Raw genomic sequence first — 21,513 nt, forward strand, 5'->3', positions numbered from 1 at the left:
GAAGTGGGTATTCACCCACGAAAGCTCACGCTCCAAAATGTCTGTTAGTCTATAAGGTACCACAGGATTCTCTGCTGCTTTTACAGATCCAGACTAACACAGCTACCCCTCTGATACTTGGCTTGTCACTGTGCTCCTTCAGCGAACTGGTTGTTCAGGATGTTCAAAACGGGGGGAGGAGGGAGATTTACTCATAAATGGCACTTTCTAAAAGACTGTAAATGCCTTTCTTGGGCCACTTTTAACAAGTTGCAGAATTTGGGAAGTCCCCCACTAAGTGCCAGTTTGTGTTGGCCTATGTGGAGAAGGAGGGAGATCTGCGTTTTTATTAATATTTTTATGTACCTCAGCTTATCTGCTTGGCATTTCAGTTGACTGCAGCCTCATATGGGGAGAGACTGAGAGGCAGAGAATGCAACAGGGGCAGTCAGTCTGAGACAGAGGCCCTGTGGTATTTCTGAGGCAGCCAGGCTTGCCTGTGTTTTTGAAGAAGTGATAAGATTTAGGCAAGGCCCAGGTGTGCAGACCTCTTGGGATACTAACCCTTTTATCTGTGTGCATTGTACCTTGGGGTGAATGGACCATATGTCTATTTACAAAAAGGTAATTCAAAACCACTCTACCTACCACTGATCACAGCTTCATGGAGGTCAGTGTTTTGTAGATGCCAAATCCAGTTGGGCCTGTCATGTAACCGCTGTTGGAAATGGGATCTGATTCCCCAGGCAGAGTTGTAGAACTGTGGGGTTCTCACCAAAGGGGGGGAATTTATTAGTGAAAGCTGTCATTGGGGGTACACTTGTGAGGGACTGCAAAGGGGTATACAGTACTAACCGTACACTGGGAATAGGGGTTTTGTAGCCTGGCAAGGCAATGTAAAGTTGAGTAATCCATGGAGATTCACTCTGGAAGAAGTGCAGGTAGAGACCCGTTGCTTGGAAAGATTGCCTGCGGAGGTACTGTGGGAAAGATCACAGGTAAAGCTTACTGCTGAAAAGTCAAGTCTGTCAAAACTTGAATCTTCCCTTCCCAGAGAAGTCAGGAGAAGTTCTCTTATCTTCACTCAAAGCCTAGCAGGAAAGTGCCTGACTGGAAACAGTCTTTACTGGTTTCTCTGACAAAGTAGCTTGTTTTGCACATTGATGTGTTTTACCCAGGAGTGGCCTTGGGCACAAGTAATGATTTGGTGCCCTGTGCTTCTGGGGGCCCTGCAGTTCTGTGTCTGCCTCTGAGTTGCTGAGTCAGGCTGATCTCCCTTTCCCAGTGTTGGGCATAGAAGGGGAAGTAGGAGCCAACTCCCCATCCCTGTTCTGCACAAAGTGTCACACTCCATTCCAGATAATCTTATTTGTTGCCACTGGGTTTGCTGCTGGGCTAACTACAGAAGATGTGTTATTCCCTTATGGAATTTATTAACGTTGGTAAACTGGCCTGGATAACCAGAGGTTAGTTATAAAATCTGATAGTTTAATCATCTTACCTCATGGTTAGAAATGTTGATGACTTGTATGCATTCACAATGCTGCCTTTTAACACTGAGTCTGGGAGGTGGGATTAATATGGGTAATGTTAAGATCACGTAAAAATGTAAGGTCTCCTAATAGGCATACACACCAGCTTTCTGGTATCACTTCATATGTAAACAAAATCTGGATCAAGTGTGCATGTGTAGTGGCAAATTGACTGCATTGGCCTAGACTCAGCGAAGGCCCAGTAGCGCTGGCCATACCTAGATACAGTACAGACCTGCTGTCCAAACCCCTCTTCTCATCCTGATCTGCAGTACCTTCTGCTATTCAAACCCTTAGCTTCTGATGTGCAGAATTTACTAAATTTTGTTTTAAGATGTGTGCAAAGAGGTAAGAATAAGACAATAACATTCAGTGTCTTTCCTGATCTATTCTAGGAATTGTTCCCAGACTTCTGGGGTGACGGGCTATCCCACCTCGTTGTTTCTTCTCTCCACAACCCCACTCAGCAAGACCTATTTATTTGATCGACTGCTATGCACTGCTAAGAAGTTCACTTTTAGGAGTTCTAACTTCCCTGTTATTCCTGAATTTCAATCTCTGCTTAGTATTTCCTGATACTTACAGGTTTAAATGAGATCCTTAATGTTACCCTTATTTGGAGTTGTATAGTGAGAGCAAGCTAGATTAATACTCATGAATGCGCATTAAAGAGACTGTCACCTTTAGTTCTGGTATCCTATAACACAGAATGTATATTAAAATCTGAACTTTCAAAACTGGGTTTAGAAATATTGAAACAATGACAGGTACAGCATCCTTAGTAACTGAGAGTATGGCTACACTTAGAATTTCAAAGCGCTGCAGTGGCAGCGCTGCGGTTGAAGTGTGAGTGTGGTCAGAGCAGCGCTCCCAGCGCTGCCGCCCTGATTACACTGACGCTTTACAGCGCTCTATCTTGCCGCGCTCAAGAGGGTGTTTTTCACACCCCTGCGCGCAAAAGTTGCAGTGCTGTAAAGTGTGAGTGTAGCCATACCCAATGAGGTTAACCTTACTGGGAGGTGAGGTTTTATTTATACACCATCAGCTGAACCTCTCGTTGGGAACAGGATTGAGACACAAGAATGTATTTCACATTCCTATGCTGAGACTCAAATTTCAAAGCTTTTAGGCAAGTTGTTAATTTACTCCCTGAAAATTAACCACCTTTATTATCTTGTTTAGTTTGTTCAAAACAGATCCCTTCTTGCATTCAAAAAGTCACCAGTTGATGATCTGACTGTCAAGATGGCAGTGATGTCTGATCACTAATTAGCCTTTATCATATCGAAGGAACACTTAGGCTCTTCTAGTAACTTACTATAGTTCGTAATCAAATGTAGTGATAATCGGTTGCATTTAGTTCCAATTTGTTTTTATTTTAAAATGGAGCCTCCTGGCTAGAAGCAAAAGCCTAGAAAGCATACATATGAAAGAGCTTGTACACGCTATCACTTACGTCTGTATAATGTCTGTCACTCAGGGATGTGAATAAGCCACCTTTGGAGTGATGCAAGTTACTCTGACCTAAGTGCCGGTGAGAGCTTTTCCTGCCAACATAGCTACTGCCTCTCACAGAGATGTTTTTATTATGCTGATGGGAGAGCTCCCGTCAGCACGGAGCGTCTTCACCAGATGCATTGAATTGGTGCAGCTGCACCGCTATAGCACTTCTAGTGTAGACTAGCCCCAAAAGTCTAAATACTCTTATTACACTGATTGGGTTGGGGGTAGGAGAGACCCAAGACTTGCATCGATGGCCTCAGTACCTTCAAGGTCTCTGCTGCTGACAGGGCTTCCCTAGAAACAATTGTTCTGTCCTCTTAGGCCTTGGCTACACTGGCGCTTTACAGCACTGCAACTTTCTCGCTCAGGGGTGTGAAAAAACACCCCCCCCCTCAAGCGCTGCAAGTTACAGCTCTGTAAAGCGCCAGTGTAAACAGTGTTACAAGCTAAACCCCATGAGGATGTGGAGTACGTGCAGCGCTGGGAGAGCTCTCTCCCAGTGCTGGTGCTGTGACCACACTTGCACTTGAAGTTTCAAGTGTAGCCATATCCTTACTGTCAGCCATCTCCCTTCCGAGTCGCTGCTTCTCACTCCTGAGCTAGGTGGAGGAGCCTTGCTCGAGGCTCACCAGTTTTTTGTGAAGGGAGCTCAGCGCTGCCATTAGTTGGAGACAACACTTAACATGACATGTTAAGTTTTTTTTTTTATTTTTTTGTTTGTAGGTAATTAAATGTCTTTACTGTGGATCTCTGCTTTGTTGGAATGCTTGAATGCACTGCAGCTCCTCCTATAGCTTTCTTTTGTCTGCCTCATTGTGAGAAGATGGCAAAAGTAAACATTACTCGAGACCTCATCCACAGGCAGATCAAGGTATGTGTCATTCAAGACTCTTATTTGTGGTTGGTGGATGGGTAAGGAGAGTGTAATATTCATGCTGGAGCCGTTTCTGTGGGGATAGTCCTCACAGAACTAAATATCTGTCATTTCCCCTCCCCACCCCACCCCCAAAAAATCTTGCTGTGATTTTGTTAGCTCTGGGAAGGATTCACACTTGGCTGGGAAACTTTGCTGCAGCAGGAAGTTGTGCCGTGGATTAGGTAGGGCACCACTTTCCTTCAGAGTAGATAGATGTTGAGCTAGTCCCAAGCATAGTGTTGGGGATACTGTACTGATGAAGTTACCATCTTGGATGACACCCAAGAGGTTCTGATGACTTGTGATCAATTAAAATCTCTTTTTAGAGGTGTTTAACCTCTGAGTCCTGGCCAAGTTTCAGCTGTGACAATTCTATTCTTCCCGCGCAGTTTGCTCTGGACACTTAACAGTTTAGAAAAGAAAAAAGTTTGTGTGGTGCTAGTATCTGTATCTCTAAGGCACTCGTTACCATTGTGTCTTGGAGTTGTAGGATGGTATTTAAATTGTTTGTGTCTTAAATCTGTAAATGTTTGCGAGCAAATGGGATGAAACAGGCAAGATTATAATCGTGCCAGCACTGCCTCCTTTCCAGGTACTGAGCAGGACAGCAGAACATCCAAAGCAGTGGTTTTCACACTTTTTTTTTTTTTTTCTTTTTTCCTGGCAACCCAGTTGAAGAAAATTGTTCAAGTTCATGACCCAGTGGAACTGGGGATGAGGGCTTTGGGGTGTGGGAGGGGCTCAGAGTTCGGGTGTGGGGATGAGGGCTGCAGGGTGGGGCCAAGGATGAGGGGTTTGGGGTACAGGAGGGGGCTTTGGGTTTGTGGGGGCTCAGGGCTGGGTCAAGGGATTGGGGCATGGGGTTGGGGTGCAGGCTTACTTCAGGCATAGGCGCTGACTCCATGGGTGCTCTGGGGCTGGAGCACCCACGGGATAAAATTGGTGGGTGCAGAGCACCCACCGGCAGCCCCTCAACCTGCCCCCCGATGCCCCAGTTCACCTCTGCCACCTCCTCCCCTGAGCGGGCTGCGACATCCTGCTTTTCCCCCCTTCCTCCCAGCACTTGTGCCACTAAACAGCTGTTTCATGCAAGCCTGGGAGGGAAGGGGGAGAAGGAGTAATGCAGCGGCACTTGGGGAAGAGGCAGGGCAAGGGCAGAAATTTGAGGAGGGATCCAATGGGGTGGGGGAGAGAGTCGGGGCGGGGCCAAGGCCGGGGGGGGTGCACGAGCACCTACTGGTGCCCACAAAAGTTGGTGCCTGTGACCTCAGGTGGCTCCCAGTCAGTGGCGCAGTGGGGGTGCTAAGGCAGGCCTCCTGCCTGTCCTGGCATTGCAGGTCACGCTGCGCCCTGGAAGCGGCTAGCAACAGGTCCGGCTCCTAGGCAGATGTATGCAAGCACCTCTGCAAGGCTCTTGCCTGCAGTTATTGCTTCCCAGGTCCCGTTGGCCGGTTCCCAGCCAATGGGAATGCAGAGCTGATGCTCAGGGTGGTAGCAGCGCACAGACCCCCAGGCGTCCGCGCCCCTCCACCCCCAACCTCCTAGGAGCCAGACCTGCTGCTGGCCTCTTCCAGGGCGCAGCACAGTGTCCGAACAGGTAGGGACTAGCCTGCCTTTGTCAGGCAGCACTGCTGATAGGGCTTGTAACGGCCCGGTCGATGCTGCTGACCATAGCCCCTGTGACCCCAGTGCCTTACGTTCCACAACCCAGTACTGGGTTGGGACCTGTAATTTGAAAACCACTGCACTAAAGTATACATCTGCTGCTGTGCCACACTCTCTAGACTAAAGTGTTAGGTGCTCAGTGGTTTGGGCTCAGGATGCCTAAAAGATTGTCTAAAGCTCCAGGCAAGGACTTCAGGTAGGATTGCCAACAGTCCTGTATTTTAAGGGATGTCCCTTATTTAAATAAAATACTGTCTTGTGCTGATTTTAGTAGGGGGCAGACACCTTTTATCCCACATTTCAACAAGGGTAGTGCTACTGGTTGGCAACTTGATCCAGTGCACAGGGTCACTGCCACTCAACTTTGGCCCAGCCACCCCTCAGTCGTGCCTTAGCAGCCCCTGGACCTCTGGGTTTCTCCTGTATTTTTGAATTGGTGTTGGCAACCTGTCTGCACAGTTCTGCTCTTCAAGCACAATAGAACTGTGCTCAACAATGGTAGACCCTATTCAGATGTGGAGGTGGAGCTTTCTCTAGGGCAGATCCAAAAAGTGTGGAATGAACTTCCACAGGAATTAACCATCAGACCCTGCAACTTTCTGCTCCAAGTGCAAGGTGCACACTCCTGAGCTTACTTTTGCAAGTACAAGCAGTATACATGTATTCTATCAAATTATCTAAAAACACATTTATCTTTGTGGGGGAGAGAGAACTACACTTGATGGGTGTGGATCTTGTTGCTGAACATACTGCCAGAAGGGGCTCAGATACTGTGGTCACAAGGTCTATATAAGAAGCTTAATAGTATAGATCCTCTCTGCATTTCATGAATAAAGAGTTAGGGTGATATATGGTGTAACTAGGAATATACTGCCTCTGCAGTTAGTCTTCCTTCATCCGAGCCAACTACTAACCTATCTATGATCTCATTAAGGAACATGGGGAAACAACCATCCTTCATTTTCCTCCTCTTCTTCGTTTGTATTGGCACTGCATTGTGGTAACTGTTCTCTTCTCTGTGGAACAGCCTGTGCGAATGGTACTGCAGTTGTATGCCTTCGTTCTGTTCCTCTGTCTGTGAGGTAAAGAAGGCTGTCCGGTTCAATATCCCGACTATCTCCTGTCTAGTGGTTAAAGGTCTTGGAAAGACTGAGAATAGCCTTGGAACAGTGAAAATGCAAGTGTGAATTTTGTAGTAAAATGACACTTGGTTCTTCAGGACAGGGTAACTTTTCTGAATAGCTCTAATCTAGTGCTTGCTTTTATCCCTCAGCTGTGACCTGAAGCTTCTGGCCTTCAGCCTGTGCTTGCCAAAAGATCAGCCCTCCTTCAAACTCTTGGGTGTTATCTTTTTGGCAAAAAATATAAAACGGGCAACCTTGTTTTTTCTTTTCCTTGGGTGACCCTGATTCTTATCTCAGGTGTCTGGCAATTGAGGTTTTATCACGAATAGTGGTGAAATGATAGCTTCTCTCTTTCTGAACTGGAGAGTACAAAGTACCCTGTGCATGAGTGTTATTCACGCTGATAAGAAAACTGTGTCCTTGCCAGAGGAAAGGCATCTGGCTGGTGCCATGGCCCATTTTGGGAGGGGGGTTGTATATGTTTTCAATGTCCGGGATAAGGGAGTGTTCTGTGCTTGCTGTAGTAAGTGTAGTGGTTTTCCTTCACAGGAGAAGGGCGCCCTGGGCTTTGAGCGGCACTATCACGTCACTGACCCATTCATCCGACGCCTGGGCCTAGAAGCAGAGTTGCAGGTAAGTGAACAGTGCAAGAAGAACTAAACTACCTACCTGTTCCACATTAAACTGCATAACACACACCAGTCTGAGCTCCATAGACTTATACTCTCTTTTTGTCTCCTCAATGTGGGGCACTTCTAGCACTATGCTAGAGCCAGGAACAGTGTAATAGGTTAGAGTGTACATGACTCTACTAATGCACCTTACAACAACTGTCTTGTACCCGGGACAGGCACTAATCCTACTCGTAGTTTGTTTTTGATATAGGCAAACCTCGCCTAGTTCAGTCTGATGGCCTGACTTCTTCCTGTGACATTTGTGACTGCAGTAAGTGCCTTAGAAACCAATAAATGAACTGTCACACTGCAGTCGGACGCTCCCGAAACAGATTACAAATCTTTGAGAGTTTGAATTTGTATCAATGGGAAGACAGATTTTTTCTTCCTACACCCCTCTTCAACTCCATCTTCCTCTCCTTCATCAACCTCCCCCCCCCACCTCCCAAAATGCTGACTGGGCACTCCAGCGGTTCCTTTTGTAATCCTTTGTTAGATAGGCTGGAAGTATATTGCACATTCACCCAAATGCAAGATGCCTCTCAGAGGGAGGTAATGAAAGCACATCTTCCCTGCATGCCCCAGGGATCTATGCACATGATTCTCAGCCTAGCCAAGAGCTTTTGAAACAGTCACCTTTCCTTGTGCACAGCAGTATCTCTGCATTAGCCTCTAAGGCTGAGCTGCTGTTGTATCCGGTTGTAAATTATTATTTTTTCCTAACAAGCTAGAGCATGCCTTTCTTTCCTGGAGGTGCCTATCTGAGGTGTAGGTAAGGGTGTCTGAAATAGAAAGCTGTTTATATCAGAACAAGTTGAGTGGGGTGCTTGCTATGTCCTTGTTTCATAATAGTCCTTGATAAGTCTGCAGTTTGTGTAACATTCTCTTCCCTTCTTTGCTCAGGGTCACTCTGGATGCGTCAACTGTCTGGAATGGAATGAGAAAGGAGAGTAAGTATGTGTCTCAATTCAAGATGAACAAACTGATGGCCCAGACTCTCCCATGAGTGGGCTGAGGATCATCTTATCCTAAGGGACCATTTCTTCTTCCCAGTGAAATGAATGAGGGCTGAGGCTAAAGGTTTTGAACTCTAACTCCTAGAATTTAGAAACCAGGCTACATCTGGAAATGCTCCTTTTGTGAGTTTGTAAAGGAAACTGGGGCTGGATGGCAAGTGAAGGATCCTCTTCCATAGAGAGCTAGAGTCCCATCCACTTAACTAGGGTTGTGGCACAGTGGCTCTTTGGGATTTGTACCCTTATGGGGCTGGGGTGGTGGATTTCTCTTTTTTTCTTTCCCTATGCTGTTGTCTGAGTGCTTCTCTGGTGAAGAAGCAGAGTGTAGGGGTAGAGGGTGGAAGAGTCCCTCTCTCCATCTGATAACCTCCTTCTCTGCACTATCATATACTAAAGCATTTGTGTTTAATAACTAGCACAAGTGAAGTAAACAATATCCACCTAGGAAATAAGTATAAGAGTCTCTACTGTGTTTGAGCCAATTACCACGGCCTACATTCTGTCCTGTGGTCCTCACCCAAATCCGCAAGTCAATGGGAGTTTCATGTACATGAGGGAGGAATTTGGCTCCAAGGGGTATTTCTCAGGCTGAAGGTCATGGCATCTGTTGGCATCACTGTCTGGTCCCCTGTTCCATGCCTCTTCTGCTGAAGTAGGCCAGTTCTGCCACTTGTGCCTGCTTCTCCTGACACACATGCTTATGAACCACTGCATCAATTCTGGTGAGGGGCACATTTGAGGACCAGTTGTGAATGACAGGATGTGGGCTGACAGGATGAGTGGCTGAGCAGCTAATCACAACTGGGATTGGAGCAATGCTTGTAGCACTCTGCTCTCTTGGTTTTTTTTTCAGCTTGCTGGCTTCTGGCTCCGATGACCAGCATACCATTGTGTGGGATCCCCTGCATCACAAGAAGCTTCTTTCTATGCACACAGGGCATACTGCAAATATCTTCTCTGTCAAGGTGAGTGGGGCCCCAGGTGTGTGTTTGAAAAAGAGAAGTGGAAAGAAGGCACAGATATATGGGGCTTGGTGTTTATGATTTGCATGAAAATAACTTGTTGCTGAGGAATATTTTTCCATAAACAAGTTCTCCAAAGAGTACTAAATTTAAAGACTTACAGTATTAGGAAAAGCTATATTAGATGTAGTATTCTGCATCTCAGCCTGTGCAGTCCTTTGAGCTTGGTCATGTATCCATATAAATACTGGTAATGGTGGCTGTATCAATCAGGGTCAAAAAAAATGCAGTAGAGAGAACTGCATTGTATGTCACATTGTTGGAGACTTGTAGAGATTTGTACAGTAAGCGTATGCAAGGAACATACATAATTACAGGTTACTCCACGTGCATAGAGAGAGGATGATACAGTGGTTAGGGTGCTAGCTTGAGACTCAGGAAACCTGTGTTCAGTTCCTTGCTCCAGCACAGACATTCTGTGGGGCATTGGACAAACCATTTAGTCGCTCGAGTGTTCCTCAGTTTCTACATTTTACAGCTGGGGATAATAGCATTTCCTTACCTCAGCGTGGGTGCTGTGATGATTAAAAAGATTGAGAGGTGTTCCATTATTATATTAAAGAGCACCATATTAGAACCTTACCTAGATATCTGGCCACGTGGCTTTGATTGCTACTCTGCTGCAGTTGGGAGTAGCTTACATCTCCCTGTGAAATGTAACAGACATCTTTAAATGGAGGAAGAATTTACTGTCAAACCATCCCCCTTTACAGAAGGAAAACTGGAGACTGGTCACTTGTCATGCTGAGCACAAGCAGTGGTAGCCACAGTTGGCTGCATGCAGAGCCCTACAATCTAGACTCAGTCTTGTCTTCTCTGTAAATGCTACAGGAAGGCAAGAGTTGCTTTGCCTGTTTCAAATAAGAATGACCTGCCATCCGTAAAGCTTTGATTTCACAGCCAGGAGCTCCTGTTCTAGTGCATTGTTGCCTGTTGTGATCCAAGCTCTTTCAGGCTGTAACTGTAGCTACAGCACCTTGTTGCAAAGGGAGATGAAGCAGCAGCCAGGCTATCACTGGTTGGATGACTGTAAAGTGGCGGTTGAAATGTCTAAAGCTCTTCCAGGTTTGAATCCCTGTTCTTCCTTCCACAGTTCTTGCCACATTCAGGGGATCGGATCCTCATCACAGGAGCTGCAGACTCCAAGGTGCATGTTCATGACTTGACTGTCAAGGAAACCATCCACATGTTTGGTGACCACACCAACAGGGTCAAGCGTATTGCCACGGCCCCAATGTGGCCCAACACCTTCTGGAGCGCAGCAGAGGATGGGCTCATCCGGTAAAAAGCTTTGGTGCTCGTTCTGGGAAGTAGCTCTTGGTACTGAGAGAGACCTTTATCAGAGTAGTCTTGCTTGAGTGGTCACTGACACCCTCAGTTCACTCAATTCCCTGCCCCTTCCTCTTGGGTTGGCACAGTTCCATTAATAAATGAAGGGGAACTTTGGTTCACTGGTTTGACTATTACTGACACTGTCTGCTTCTTGTGACTTGATTTATTATTTGCACTGCCATAGCCCTAGTCATTCACCTGGACCCCATTATGGCGCTGTTCTCAGAATAAAAAGTTGGTCCTGCCCCAAGGGGATTACAATTTAAGTATAAGATGGACAACAGATGGATGCAGTAGGTGGGGGTACAAGGAAGCAATGAGACAATATTGGTGATAGGGCAGTGGTCTCAGCACACCAGCCACCTAATGGTTGTCAAGTTTTTGGTAGTCCTCACGGCAAGAGTTTTTTTTGAGGAGGGATTTGAAGGGTGGCTAGAGAGGTAGCTTCTTGGATTTTTCTGGGGGGCTCCTCCCAAACATGAGGGGCAGCATGGGATGGAAGACTGCAAAAGTTGCTTGTTTGAAAAGTTAACAACTGGGCAGTGGAGGCTGGTATTTTGGGCCAATTAGTGGTGAAGCTCAATGGTGAATGAGAGAGAAGTAGGATGGGGATTGATTGCAAAGAACCTTGAAAGTGAAGATGCTTAAACTTGTTTACACTGGCACTTCGCAGCGCTGCAACTTTCTCACTGAGGGGTTTGAAAAAACACTCCTCTTCCTCCCCCACCCCTCCCAAGCGATGCAAGTTTCAGTTCTGTAACATGCCAGTATAGACAGTGCACCAGTGCCGGGACCTATGCCCCTCGTGTAAGTGGCTGTTTTTTTTCCTCTCCCAGCGCTATGCCTCGACTGCACAAGCCACGTTAAAGCGCTGCTGCAGCACTGCTTTAACATTGCCAGTGAAGACATGCCCTTAGTTAATGTTCTGAGTTAGAGAAAGGGGAGGCAGAGAGGGGTGATATGACTGGCTAGGAAAATTTGTCTTTGCAGTGGCATTCTGAATGGATATGAGTGGGGCAAGGTTGCATTTGTCAAGGGCAGCATGAAGGATGAGCACTTGGAGTAGAGTTTTAGCTGTGTGGATGGATGAGAGGCCATATCTTAGATTTTTAGTGCCTAGAGGCCAACAGGTAAGGGCCCCATTGTGCTAGGAGCTGTACACATATGTAGTGAGAATTTCTGCCCCAAAGAGCTTGGTCTAGTCCCTCTCTCCCTCTTACCCCCCAAAAAATCTGAATGGTTCAGATTGAAATAAAGGGTATCTTTTTCGTAAATAGAGGAAAAGGGGAGGACATTTCCTGTTACAGAAAATGAGGTGAGAAAAGAACAGTCGTATCTCCATCAGAAGGAGCAGAGGAAGGCAGATGCAATGTCCTATGAGATTCTCCTCCAGAATCCTCATTAAGACTTTAGAACAACTAAAGATACTACCCTTAAAGATTTTATTTATTCCAGATTTAATACTGGACTCTGGGTGTGTGGTAGGTCATGACTGAGTTCTCGTTGGTGCTAAATAAATGTCCATGTAGTACAGACTTGTCAGCAGAAAATGTTGGTTATCCTGGTGTCAAGGCTTAGTTCATCAAATCAAGGAGCTCCCAGTAACCTGGGACACTAGAAGCATTCATGTGATGGTTCTGCAGTAACAGACCTGGAGGGGAAGGGTGTCCTCTTTCCTCCTCAGAAACCATCCAGTCCTGTAAAATCTAGGTCACTATTTAGCAGTAATAACATGGCAGTATTTGAATTCTTCCTCTGCTTTCCATGGTGATCAAGCTAAACTCCTTTCTATTGCTATGTTGATTCTTCCTGGGCACTGGTTAATGAACTCTCCCTTCTGCTGTGTAGACAGTATGATCTGCGAGAAAACAGCAAACGCTCAGAAGTCCTGATAGACCTTACCGAATACTGTGGGCAGCTGGTGGAAGCCAAGTGTCTCACTGTCAACCCCCAGGATAACAATTACCTAGCTGTGGGAGCCAGTGGGCCCTTCGTACGGCTCTATGATATACGCATGATCCACAACCACAGGTAATGGCCGCCGTCACTCATAGGACCTTCTCGACAGGGAAGTGAGTAACACGAGACCTGAAAGAGGCCTTGCATGGTGGGAATGGGGCATCCAGAGGAGCTGGCGACCATCCTTGTCAGCTGTGCAATGGTACTAAGTTTTCCTCCCCCAGCATCCTTTATGCACAGGTAAGTGGAACTGCCTAGTACTCTTGTGGTGGCTTGGGGCAGGTTTGCAATTACTCAACTGTCACATGCTTTATTTGCAAAGAAAGAATGCATCTCAGGACAGGTTGAACTCAGGCAGTTGAGTGTTGTAATCATAAAACCACTTTCCCTTCTGGCTAGAAAAAGCATGAAGCAGAGTCCCTCAGCGGGAGTCCACACGTTCTGTGACCGGCAGAAACCCCTTCCGGATGGTGCGGCGCAGTACTACGTGGCAGGTACAACTGCTGTCCTCATATGACCATTATTTTTATCTGGCAGGGCCTAGGAGCTAGGGTCAGTGATTAGATGCAGCACCAAAAAACTGCCCAAGAGAGCTTACAATCTCTTGCATGTGCTTCCAAGCCTCACCAGCTATTATGTTATGAAAACTAGGACTGTCCTGCTCTGCTATCCTGCAAGGCTGATGCATTAATTAACCTGGGGAGGGGCTGGCTAGCCCTCTCATTTCTGCTTTGGGTTCACACCTGATGTAGATTGCTAACGAACTTGGTCTACTGATATATGTTGGCCAATCTACATGCACACCATGTAGCTGCTGTCACCACTCCTACATTGCAGCTGTCCCCTTTTAATCAGCTTCACTGCAGAGTCAAGAACTGAATAAACCACAGAGACTATAAACTCTCCTTTAGAGGGGGAAGCATTTGTGGCCCAATGTGAGGGAAAACTTGGCCTCATTCAGTACCTGTCTCATGGAGAAATGGGCACCTGTTTTTCTGTGCCCTTTACCAGCACTAATCACTCTGTATGTTTTTGTCCCAAAGCCCCTAATGTAGATTGGTCTGAACCACTGCACTGAAACAGAGTGAATACTACAAGTCCAACTGGGAAATGGATCTATTAAAAAGGATCAGAATTGTGCCCCTGGAAAGCCTTCTTTATAATAAGCTCCCACCATAGGGTCCCTTAATGTTCTTAATCCTTCTGTGTTGGCCATTCAACGCTTCTCTGGTCTATCTGAAGCATGAGAACCCATGTGTGGGCTGAGCAATTAATGCACAATGTGTTCAAGAAGCCCATATTCTGCTGTGCCAATGAGCCAAGACACAGAAGCATTATTAGAGAGCTGAAAAATAATGAAATTCAAATGGAGTCTTCCATGAATCAGACAGTGGCTGACTCCAGTGAATGGCTGGAACTTCAGGATATTCTCACTGAAGCAGTGTTTGGCAGTCTTTGGATCTTAGCTGGATTGCAAACACCAGTCTTCAGAGGCTGATTCCTTTACACCTGGGTAGAGGAGCCTTCTGCATGGCTGTAAGAGGCCCTGAAAGGATGGCTGTGTAAGATTGAAGGCAAGTCTTCCTGCCTTAGGGTAGAGCACCTCAGAGTGATGTAAAGATTACAGCAGTAGAAAACTGGGAAATAGCTTGGAATGTGACTACATTTCATTCATGTGCTCTCTTTCAGCAGTCTCCCACAACACATGGTGAGCAGTGTGGAGCAGAAGATGTTGAGGGCTACCAGTTAAGCAAGTAAACTATGCTAGAGTTTCTTTCTTCTCTGCAGGGCACCTTCCAGTGAAGCTGCCAGACTACAACAACCGGCTGAGAGTTTTAGTAGCCACATACGTCACCTTCAGTCCTGATGGCACGGAGTTGTTGGTCAATATGGGAGGGGAACAGGTAGGATGTGAACTGAAGTTCAGGAATAAGAGTTTTACATAAGACTGTGTTAGCTGGGTCATGTCTTGACTCACCCTAATATTATTCTACGGAGTTTATCATGCCTTGAGCAATTTGTGTCTGTAATACAGTTTGATTCAAAGGGCTGTGTCATGGATTTAATGATTACCCTCTTACATCAGAGGTCAGTGTAATGTCAGACTTGAGTAGCATTTTCACTCTCTGGTTTTGCAGTTGACATTTGCCTATCTGGAAGAGCTGCAGAAATTGTCTCATGACTGACTGGGAATGAGTTGCTTTAGGAAACCTGCACTAATTCCTATGCTGCCACCTCTGGCTAGTTCTATGGTAGAATCCAGTGGAGGAAGAGCTGTCTCTGCCTATAGAGACAATGGCTTCCACCTCGGATGTTTAACAGGTTTCATTCTAAGCATCCGATGACATTCTTGGGTCTTTGTAAACCCTATTGTGAATCTCTTCCTGGTAGAAATCAACAACTGCAAATTGAGGGCTGGTTTAGATTGCAGTGAGACAAGTAAATCCTGCTGGCAGAGTTAACTTCTAAGGATTAGGGAGGGAACTTCCCTTGTGGGCAGGTTATTCCATAGCCATTCTCTGCACCTTCCTCTGAAGCCTCTGATAATGTCATTTGCAAGAGAGTATTGGGCTAGATGGACCTTGAGTCTGATCTGGACTGGCAGTTCTTATGCAGATGCACTCTTGCTCAATGGCTTTGCGGGACAGAATTCTGGGATTCTCTAGAAGGGAGACTTCCTTTGCCTATAGATGGGTTTTCCCTCCGTCTAGTGTGACCCACTTGCTTCCCAGTCTCAGCTGCTAATGGTTTACAATCCAGTCATAAACCCCAAAATGGTTCAGTAACGTGTTTGTATAGACTGAAGTTAAATTTGTAGGGGGTGTGTGTGGTGGGTTTTTTAACCTATTAACATTGTAGGTGGAACATTTTTGCCTTGACTAACCATTCAGTCACCAGTCAATTCTTGCTTCTGTAGTATGTTTTGGTATCAAGGGGGCTTTATTGCCATTAGTTTAGTAGGACAGGGGTCATTTCTCAGCACAGTTCTTTCTGAACCTCTTATCTTGTCCCAGGGCTGGTACTTCTGCCCTTTGTCTCCTTCCTGTATGTGTGTCTATAACATTCTACCAAACTCTGCAATAGATGGAAAGCAAAACGGTTGGCTGGGTGGGTGTTCTATCCTGCTCATCACCATGGTGTCACAGCCTGTGCGTTGAGTCCTTAGAATCGCGTTCTCTCTCTCCCATTGCCTTGTAGGTCTACTTGTTTGACCTGACTTGCAAACAGCGGCCGTACACTTTTCTCCTGCCAAAGAAGTGCCACTCTTCAGGAGGTAAGTGTGGTGCTGTATAGGAAGCGAGAGCGAAGCCCAGCGCAATTCTGCTTTCCAGCATGAAACCTGAGCTGAGCGGGAACCAGAAAAGTGAATGGGGCAGCACATTTACTTTTCTGGTTCCCGCTCAGCTCAGGTTTCATGGGGCAGCACAGTTGCAAGGCTATTCTATAAACTTAAAACCACTGCTGATATGAGGAAAATATGGGGGGGTCATGGCTTGTGCCCAGGCCCAGCCTGTTAAGATGAAAGGCATTCAGGACCACTTGTCTTCCATTTTCTGTGGGAATAGGGAGGCGGGAGACTCTTGAAGAAGCTCTGGGTATATTCAGCTTTTTTGCCTGGGAGATCTGTTGTGAAGGATCCTGCAAAGTATTTGTAGCTGATGTCCGAGGGCATCAGCCAACCCTGCCAAATGCTTTTACTACCATATACTTGGCGGTAGGAACCAGACTCACTGAAGTCAGTGGAGTTATAGCTACTTACTTCTGGTCTGAATTGAGCTGCTGCTAGCCTGACTGTTTTGGTGGAATAGATATTCCAAGCTGGATTTTACTCTTCTGGTTTTTTTTTATTGTTTTATTTTTACAACCCCCCCTTGCCCTCCTCCCTAGAAGTGCAGAATGGAAAGACCTCAACCAATGGAGTGTCAAACGGCATTCACCTCCACAGCAACGGATTCAGATTGTCCGAGGGAAGAACACATATCAGGTGAGGTGACAAATTCATTTGGATGATGTGCCCCTGGTTCTGCTCTGTGCCTTGTGCTCCCAGTGAGACCCAAAGCTGCTGACTGAGGTGTGAAGTGGACTTCTTCTTCACTTACTAATGCAAAGATTACCCAGGGAGTACTGTTCCGGTATTCACTCAGCTGCTAGTGGCAAATGGACTGCAAATCAGAGCCAGGTTAGGCCAAGAGCACGATGGGGTGAAATCCTGGCCATCAGGATCTTTCTCCTTTTATGGTTGTGGTGAATTATTGCTGAATAAATCCACAACTGGCCTGTCACACGTGGAAACTGACCTCCTTTACTTATCCACAGCACAGTCTCTCCTTGGTAAGCTGAAGGGAGTGCCTTTGTGGGGTTGGAGAAAAAGATGACACTCTCAATGGCCCATGGTGCCATTCTCCCCTTTGCTGGCAAAGGGATTCATTGTGATGTGGGCACCTGTTTGGTGTGAAATGATTTGGCAGCGTCAGTTCACTCAGTCGTGATCATCTTGGCCTGGATTTGAACTAGTGACCAGGTAGAATGGCGCTTTGCCATTACCAACATCTACTCTATTTTTAAAAGGACTAAGTGTAGTTGGGGAAGCAGAGGCAGACTTGAAGTTTAACGTATCTGGTTTTTTGGGGGTTCCACCTTAAGCTAGAGGTAATTCATCAAATCTTTGAAATGTCGAGAGACTTAGTGCAGTCAAGTGAGCTAGCTTATTTGACTCTCTTCAAAAAAAAATTGTGTAACTGAATGTAGACTTAAAACTGATTAAAAGAAATATTGTTTACACAACACACCCTGCAGCGGCAAGTTTCACAGGTTATCACTGAAGCAAAGAGATACAAGTAGAATTTAGTGACGAGTTAAACACTTCACACAGATAACAAAAGCACCTATTGTTACATTACTTAGTGTTTTTAAAATAAAAAAGATGAGTTTTCATGCACCAGGACATAAGCCAACTCTTAGCTGACAGGGCTTCAAAGGAAACTTCCCTAAGCTCAGGTTATTCCATTATGTGGTTTGTTGTACCTTTGTAAAGTGTCTGGTATTGGCCACTATCAGATACTGGACAAGATGGACCCTTGGTATGACTGCGGTGGGCTCTGTTCCTTTGTTTCTCAGTGTAATGGAATTCTTCTATTAGACTTTCAACAGTTTTGGTCTAGTTAAATCTCTACAGTGTTACCGTAGTGATTGTAACCCCACACCTGTCTCTCCCTGCAGTCCCCAAATTGAGCTGCCTCCGTATCTGGAAAAAATTAAGCAGCAAGCCAATGAGGCATTTGCATGCCAGCAGTGGACGCAAGCCATCCAGCTGTACAGCAGAGCAGTTCAGAAAGCACCCAACAACGCCATGCTGTACGGAAACAGAGCTGCTGCCTACATGAAGCGCAAGTGGTAAGTAAGATGCAGAACTGCCTGCAATTTGATCTGAACGTTGGTAGCTGGCCAGTGGTTAGTATTGCAAAGACAGGAACAAAGGCAGCCTCAGAGGGATATAAAAGTCAAGGACGGAGAAGACTCTAGGGTGATGCAATGGGAGGGAATTGTGAAAGGGAAAACATAGGCTGAGCATCAGGGCAAACTTCAACAGTGAGGTGTTAGGACAAATGATTCCTTTTACTAAAGAAGTGGCGTTGGTTGGCACATCTGAAACTATACCATGCTAGATTTCAGAGTGGTAGCCGTGTTAGTCTGTATCCGCAAAAACAAGAGGAGTCTTTGTGGCACCTTAGAGACTAACAAATTTATTTGGGCATAAGCTTTCGTGGGCTAGAACTCACTTCATCAGATGCAAGTGAAAAATACAGTAGCAGGTATAAATATATGAAAGGATGGGGGTTGCTTTTCCAAGTGTGAGATCAGTCTAACGAGATAAATCAACAGCAGGATACCAAGGGGGGGAGAAAATCTCTTTTGAAATAAGAGAGTGGCCCATTACAGACAGTTGACAAGAAGGTGTGAGTAACAGTAGGGAGAAATTAGTTTGGGTGAAATTTAAGTTTAGGTTTTGTAATGACCCGAACGCTTCCAGTCTTTATTTAGGCCTAATCTGATGGTATCCAGTTTGCAAATTTAATTCCAGTTCTGCAGCTTCCCGTTGGAGTCTGTTTTTGACTAGAAGGTGAACAGCAGGATATTTCTTCGGATGAGAAGATGAACAGTTAGAACTCCAGCAGGTTTCTTTCATATGTAATTGTGACAAGGTTTCCAACCTGGACTGTGGGACCACTGAACCCTCCAAACCCACCGGCCTGGACTGTATCTCGCACTATGGTGCTAATGTCAAGCTACAAGCTGCTGATAGGCACTGAAATTGAACAGTCATTTACAGGCAGGGACACACCCAGCTGAGTTACATGAATGATCACGCAGCCGCTCAGGACCCATCAATAGAGGGGCTTCAGCCAATTCCCTGCCCCCCCAGCTTTGCACCCCAGAAATATACCATCTTGCACTGCTCAAGGTTCCCTTTGACAGCGTAAACTCATCAATAAGTTTGCCATTTCTTCATAGGAAAGTGGACATGCACCAGCCTTTGTAATCTGAGTTGAGATTCCCCAAGCACCTCAGCTAAAAACACTTTTAGATAAAATATAAAACTGATGTATTAACTCCAGAAAGATAAATTAAGTGATTATAAGTGGCAGTCATGGAGATCACATTTGGTTACTTAAGCAATAGAGTTTAGACTGCAAGTTTATTTTTAACTGAAACAGACTAAGCAAGATTTGAATCAGTCTCTTACCCTAAAAGATGGTACAAATACCGCTTACAGTTCCTCAATACACAGATTGCTCCCAGGCTGGAAGGGGGTCCAGTCTCCCTAGTTCAAAGTCTTTATCTTCCAGATGATTTCCCAGGTGTTCAGATTTTTGGGGGAGTGAGAGGCTAAGTGATGATGTGTCTGCCTCTCTTTATACCACCTTCTTGCTGCTAGAAAGATGCTTGCTGTGATGTGGCATCCAGACAGCCTACGTGCACTTTCTGAGAAGCTTCTGGGAGCGTGGATTCTCTTTGATGGGCCATCAGTGCCTGTCTGGCCCTCCTTTCTTTCAACGGAAAGGCTGGTTGTGGGCATCCCAATCTCGCACATTTCAGTAGCACATATAGCAATACTTGATGACATCACATACAATGATAGTACATACAGTCCAACAGGATATTATGGTTTAGCAGATCAAGACTTTAAAAATGATACCTCACAAGGCATGCATTGTACAAAACCTGCCCTAATCACATGACCCTGAATATGGGGGTTCCCGCGTGCTACTTTGAGGTACAGAGTGTCACAGGAATCTTTGGAATTTAACTGAAGGATATATTAGTAACTTGCCAGGAGCACAAAGGATATGGTGATTGGCTCCTTTTCTCCCGCCAAGGGCAGCTACCACCATCTCGCAAATGGAGGCTGGGGTCTCACATGAGACAATGCATTGTAGCCTGGCTCCTCAGCCCAGGTTGGGACACATGAACTCCCTGGGCTATGGCCTCCATGCTCAAGGCGAGGGGAGCTGCAGGCTAAGCTCTAGAACTCTGGGCCTCACTTTGGCCTCCCTCTTAATGAACAAGGGCAGGTATAGAAGGAGGAAGACTCTCTGGATTGTAAAGTCTTAGCCTGTCCCCCAACTTGTCCCTAAAGCGACTGTTCATGCTCAATAGCTGGTTTTCAAACAAAAATGTTCTGTCACTTAAAATTTGAAAATGTCCCAGTTTGCACTTAAAGGCAATGTGTCCTAAGCAGTCTTCACTGGCTGTAATTAAACCACTTTATGTAAAGCTTTTGAGCTCACATGATGTCAAATCTTGTAACTCTGGGAAGGAAGCTGCTGCTTTAGAATAGTAAATTCTTGATACCCAATCTGTCTGGCTGGCTGTTTCCAGTTTGACAGTGAGGACTGAAGTCTCTTTGGGTGTGTCAAAGTAGTTAACAGCACAACTAACTCTTTAAAATACCAAAAGAGCCACATTCTGTCTCCATTTCACTTGAAGCTTTGCCTGTGATCAAGTCTTTTCTTGGATGTCAGCTGCCTAATAGAAAATTTGTTCTTTAAAGACCTGATTTGAGCAGGGGAGCCTGCATCCACACTGCTGGATTGATGGCCTGGTGCTTCTGAAGGTGTATAAAAGTGTTAAGTGCTGGGTTTGTGTTAATGCTGGTTCTGCCACTAATTTCACAGACAAACCACTTAACCTCTCGCTACCACACCCTTCCAGCTGTAATGCAGGACCAGTATTCCCCTGCCTCACATGAGTTCACTCTTACTGGCTAAATTCAGGCAGGTGCAACTTCATTGTTTACACTAAGTCTGAAAGGAACCCAATGTTTGCAAAGTGGTTTGATTTTTCTTTGCAGTAGAAGGGGCAGGTGGTGATACAGCTGGCTACCTGTTGGTCTGCAAATATATTTCCATAAATAAAAAGCCTCTGGGCTGACCACCTGCTTTCAAATTCCATTCTGTAGAGATAAGTCTGCTTTACCTCACACAGTCTTCTTGTGACTCGCTAGATTTGGAGTCCTATTCAGCCCAGAAGACTTGTGGGCGGTGCAATGCTGTTATAGCAAGGATGGTAAAAGACATTTCTAGGGTTGGGATTATCCCTTAAAAGCCTGGTGGCCTCATCACACACATCTTCCTTCAGGGGTCAAGTTGATGGGGGAGGGGGAAATAACCATGCTCTTCAAAGTTCTACCCACGAGTCCTCAAAATCACGACATTGCTTTCAGACTGTGCAGATGTTCAAAAAATGTGCATGTGCTTGTTGTGCGTGGCTCCATTTATTGGGGCCCAGA

General features: G+C 45.8%; 1 protein-coding gene across 6 annotated transcripts in view; it reads left to right on the forward strand.

The window, feature by feature from the left end:
• WDTC1 (WD and tetratricopeptide repeats 1) overlaps positions 1–21,513 on the forward strand; it is a 42,228-nt gene that overhangs the window by 11,954 nt on the left and 8,761 nt on the right. For 2 of the 6 annotated variants that reach the window (XM_075060835.1, XM_032802893.2), the window contains exons 3-13: positions 3,738–3,885; positions 7,269–7,352; positions 8,297–8,343; positions 9,263–9,374; positions 10,525–10,712; positions 12,612–12,794; positions 13,122–13,216; positions 14,511–14,626; positions 15,921–15,996; positions 16,611–16,707; positions 17,943–18,116. In XM_075060835.1, coding sequence (XP_074916936.1) covers positions 3,778–3,885; positions 7,269–7,352; positions 8,297–8,343; positions 9,263–9,374; positions 10,525–10,712; positions 12,612–12,794; positions 13,122–13,216; positions 14,511–14,626; positions 15,921–15,996; positions 16,611–16,707; positions 17,943–18,116 — 1,280 coding nt within the window. In that variant the 5' untranslated portion in view covers positions 3,738–3,777. Of the gene's footprint in view, positions 1–1,911; positions 2,097–3,737; positions 3,886–7,268; positions 7,353–8,296; positions 8,344–9,262; positions 9,375–10,524; positions 10,713–12,611; positions 12,795–13,121; positions 13,217–14,510; positions 14,627–15,920; positions 15,997–16,610; positions 16,708–17,942; positions 18,117–21,513 lie in introns of those variants that run through there. The other 4 variants (XM_032802895.2, XM_075060837.1, XM_075060836.1 and 1 more) reach the window with 3 other exon arrangements.

This window comes from Chelonoidis abingdonii, chromosome 25 (genome assembly GCF_003597395.2).
Source record: "Chelonoidis abingdonii isolate Lonesome George chromosome 25, CheloAbing_2.0, whole genome shotgun sequence".
Classification (NCBI taxonomy): domain Eukaryota; kingdom Metazoa; phylum Chordata; order Testudines; family Testudinidae; genus Chelonoidis; species Chelonoidis abingdonii.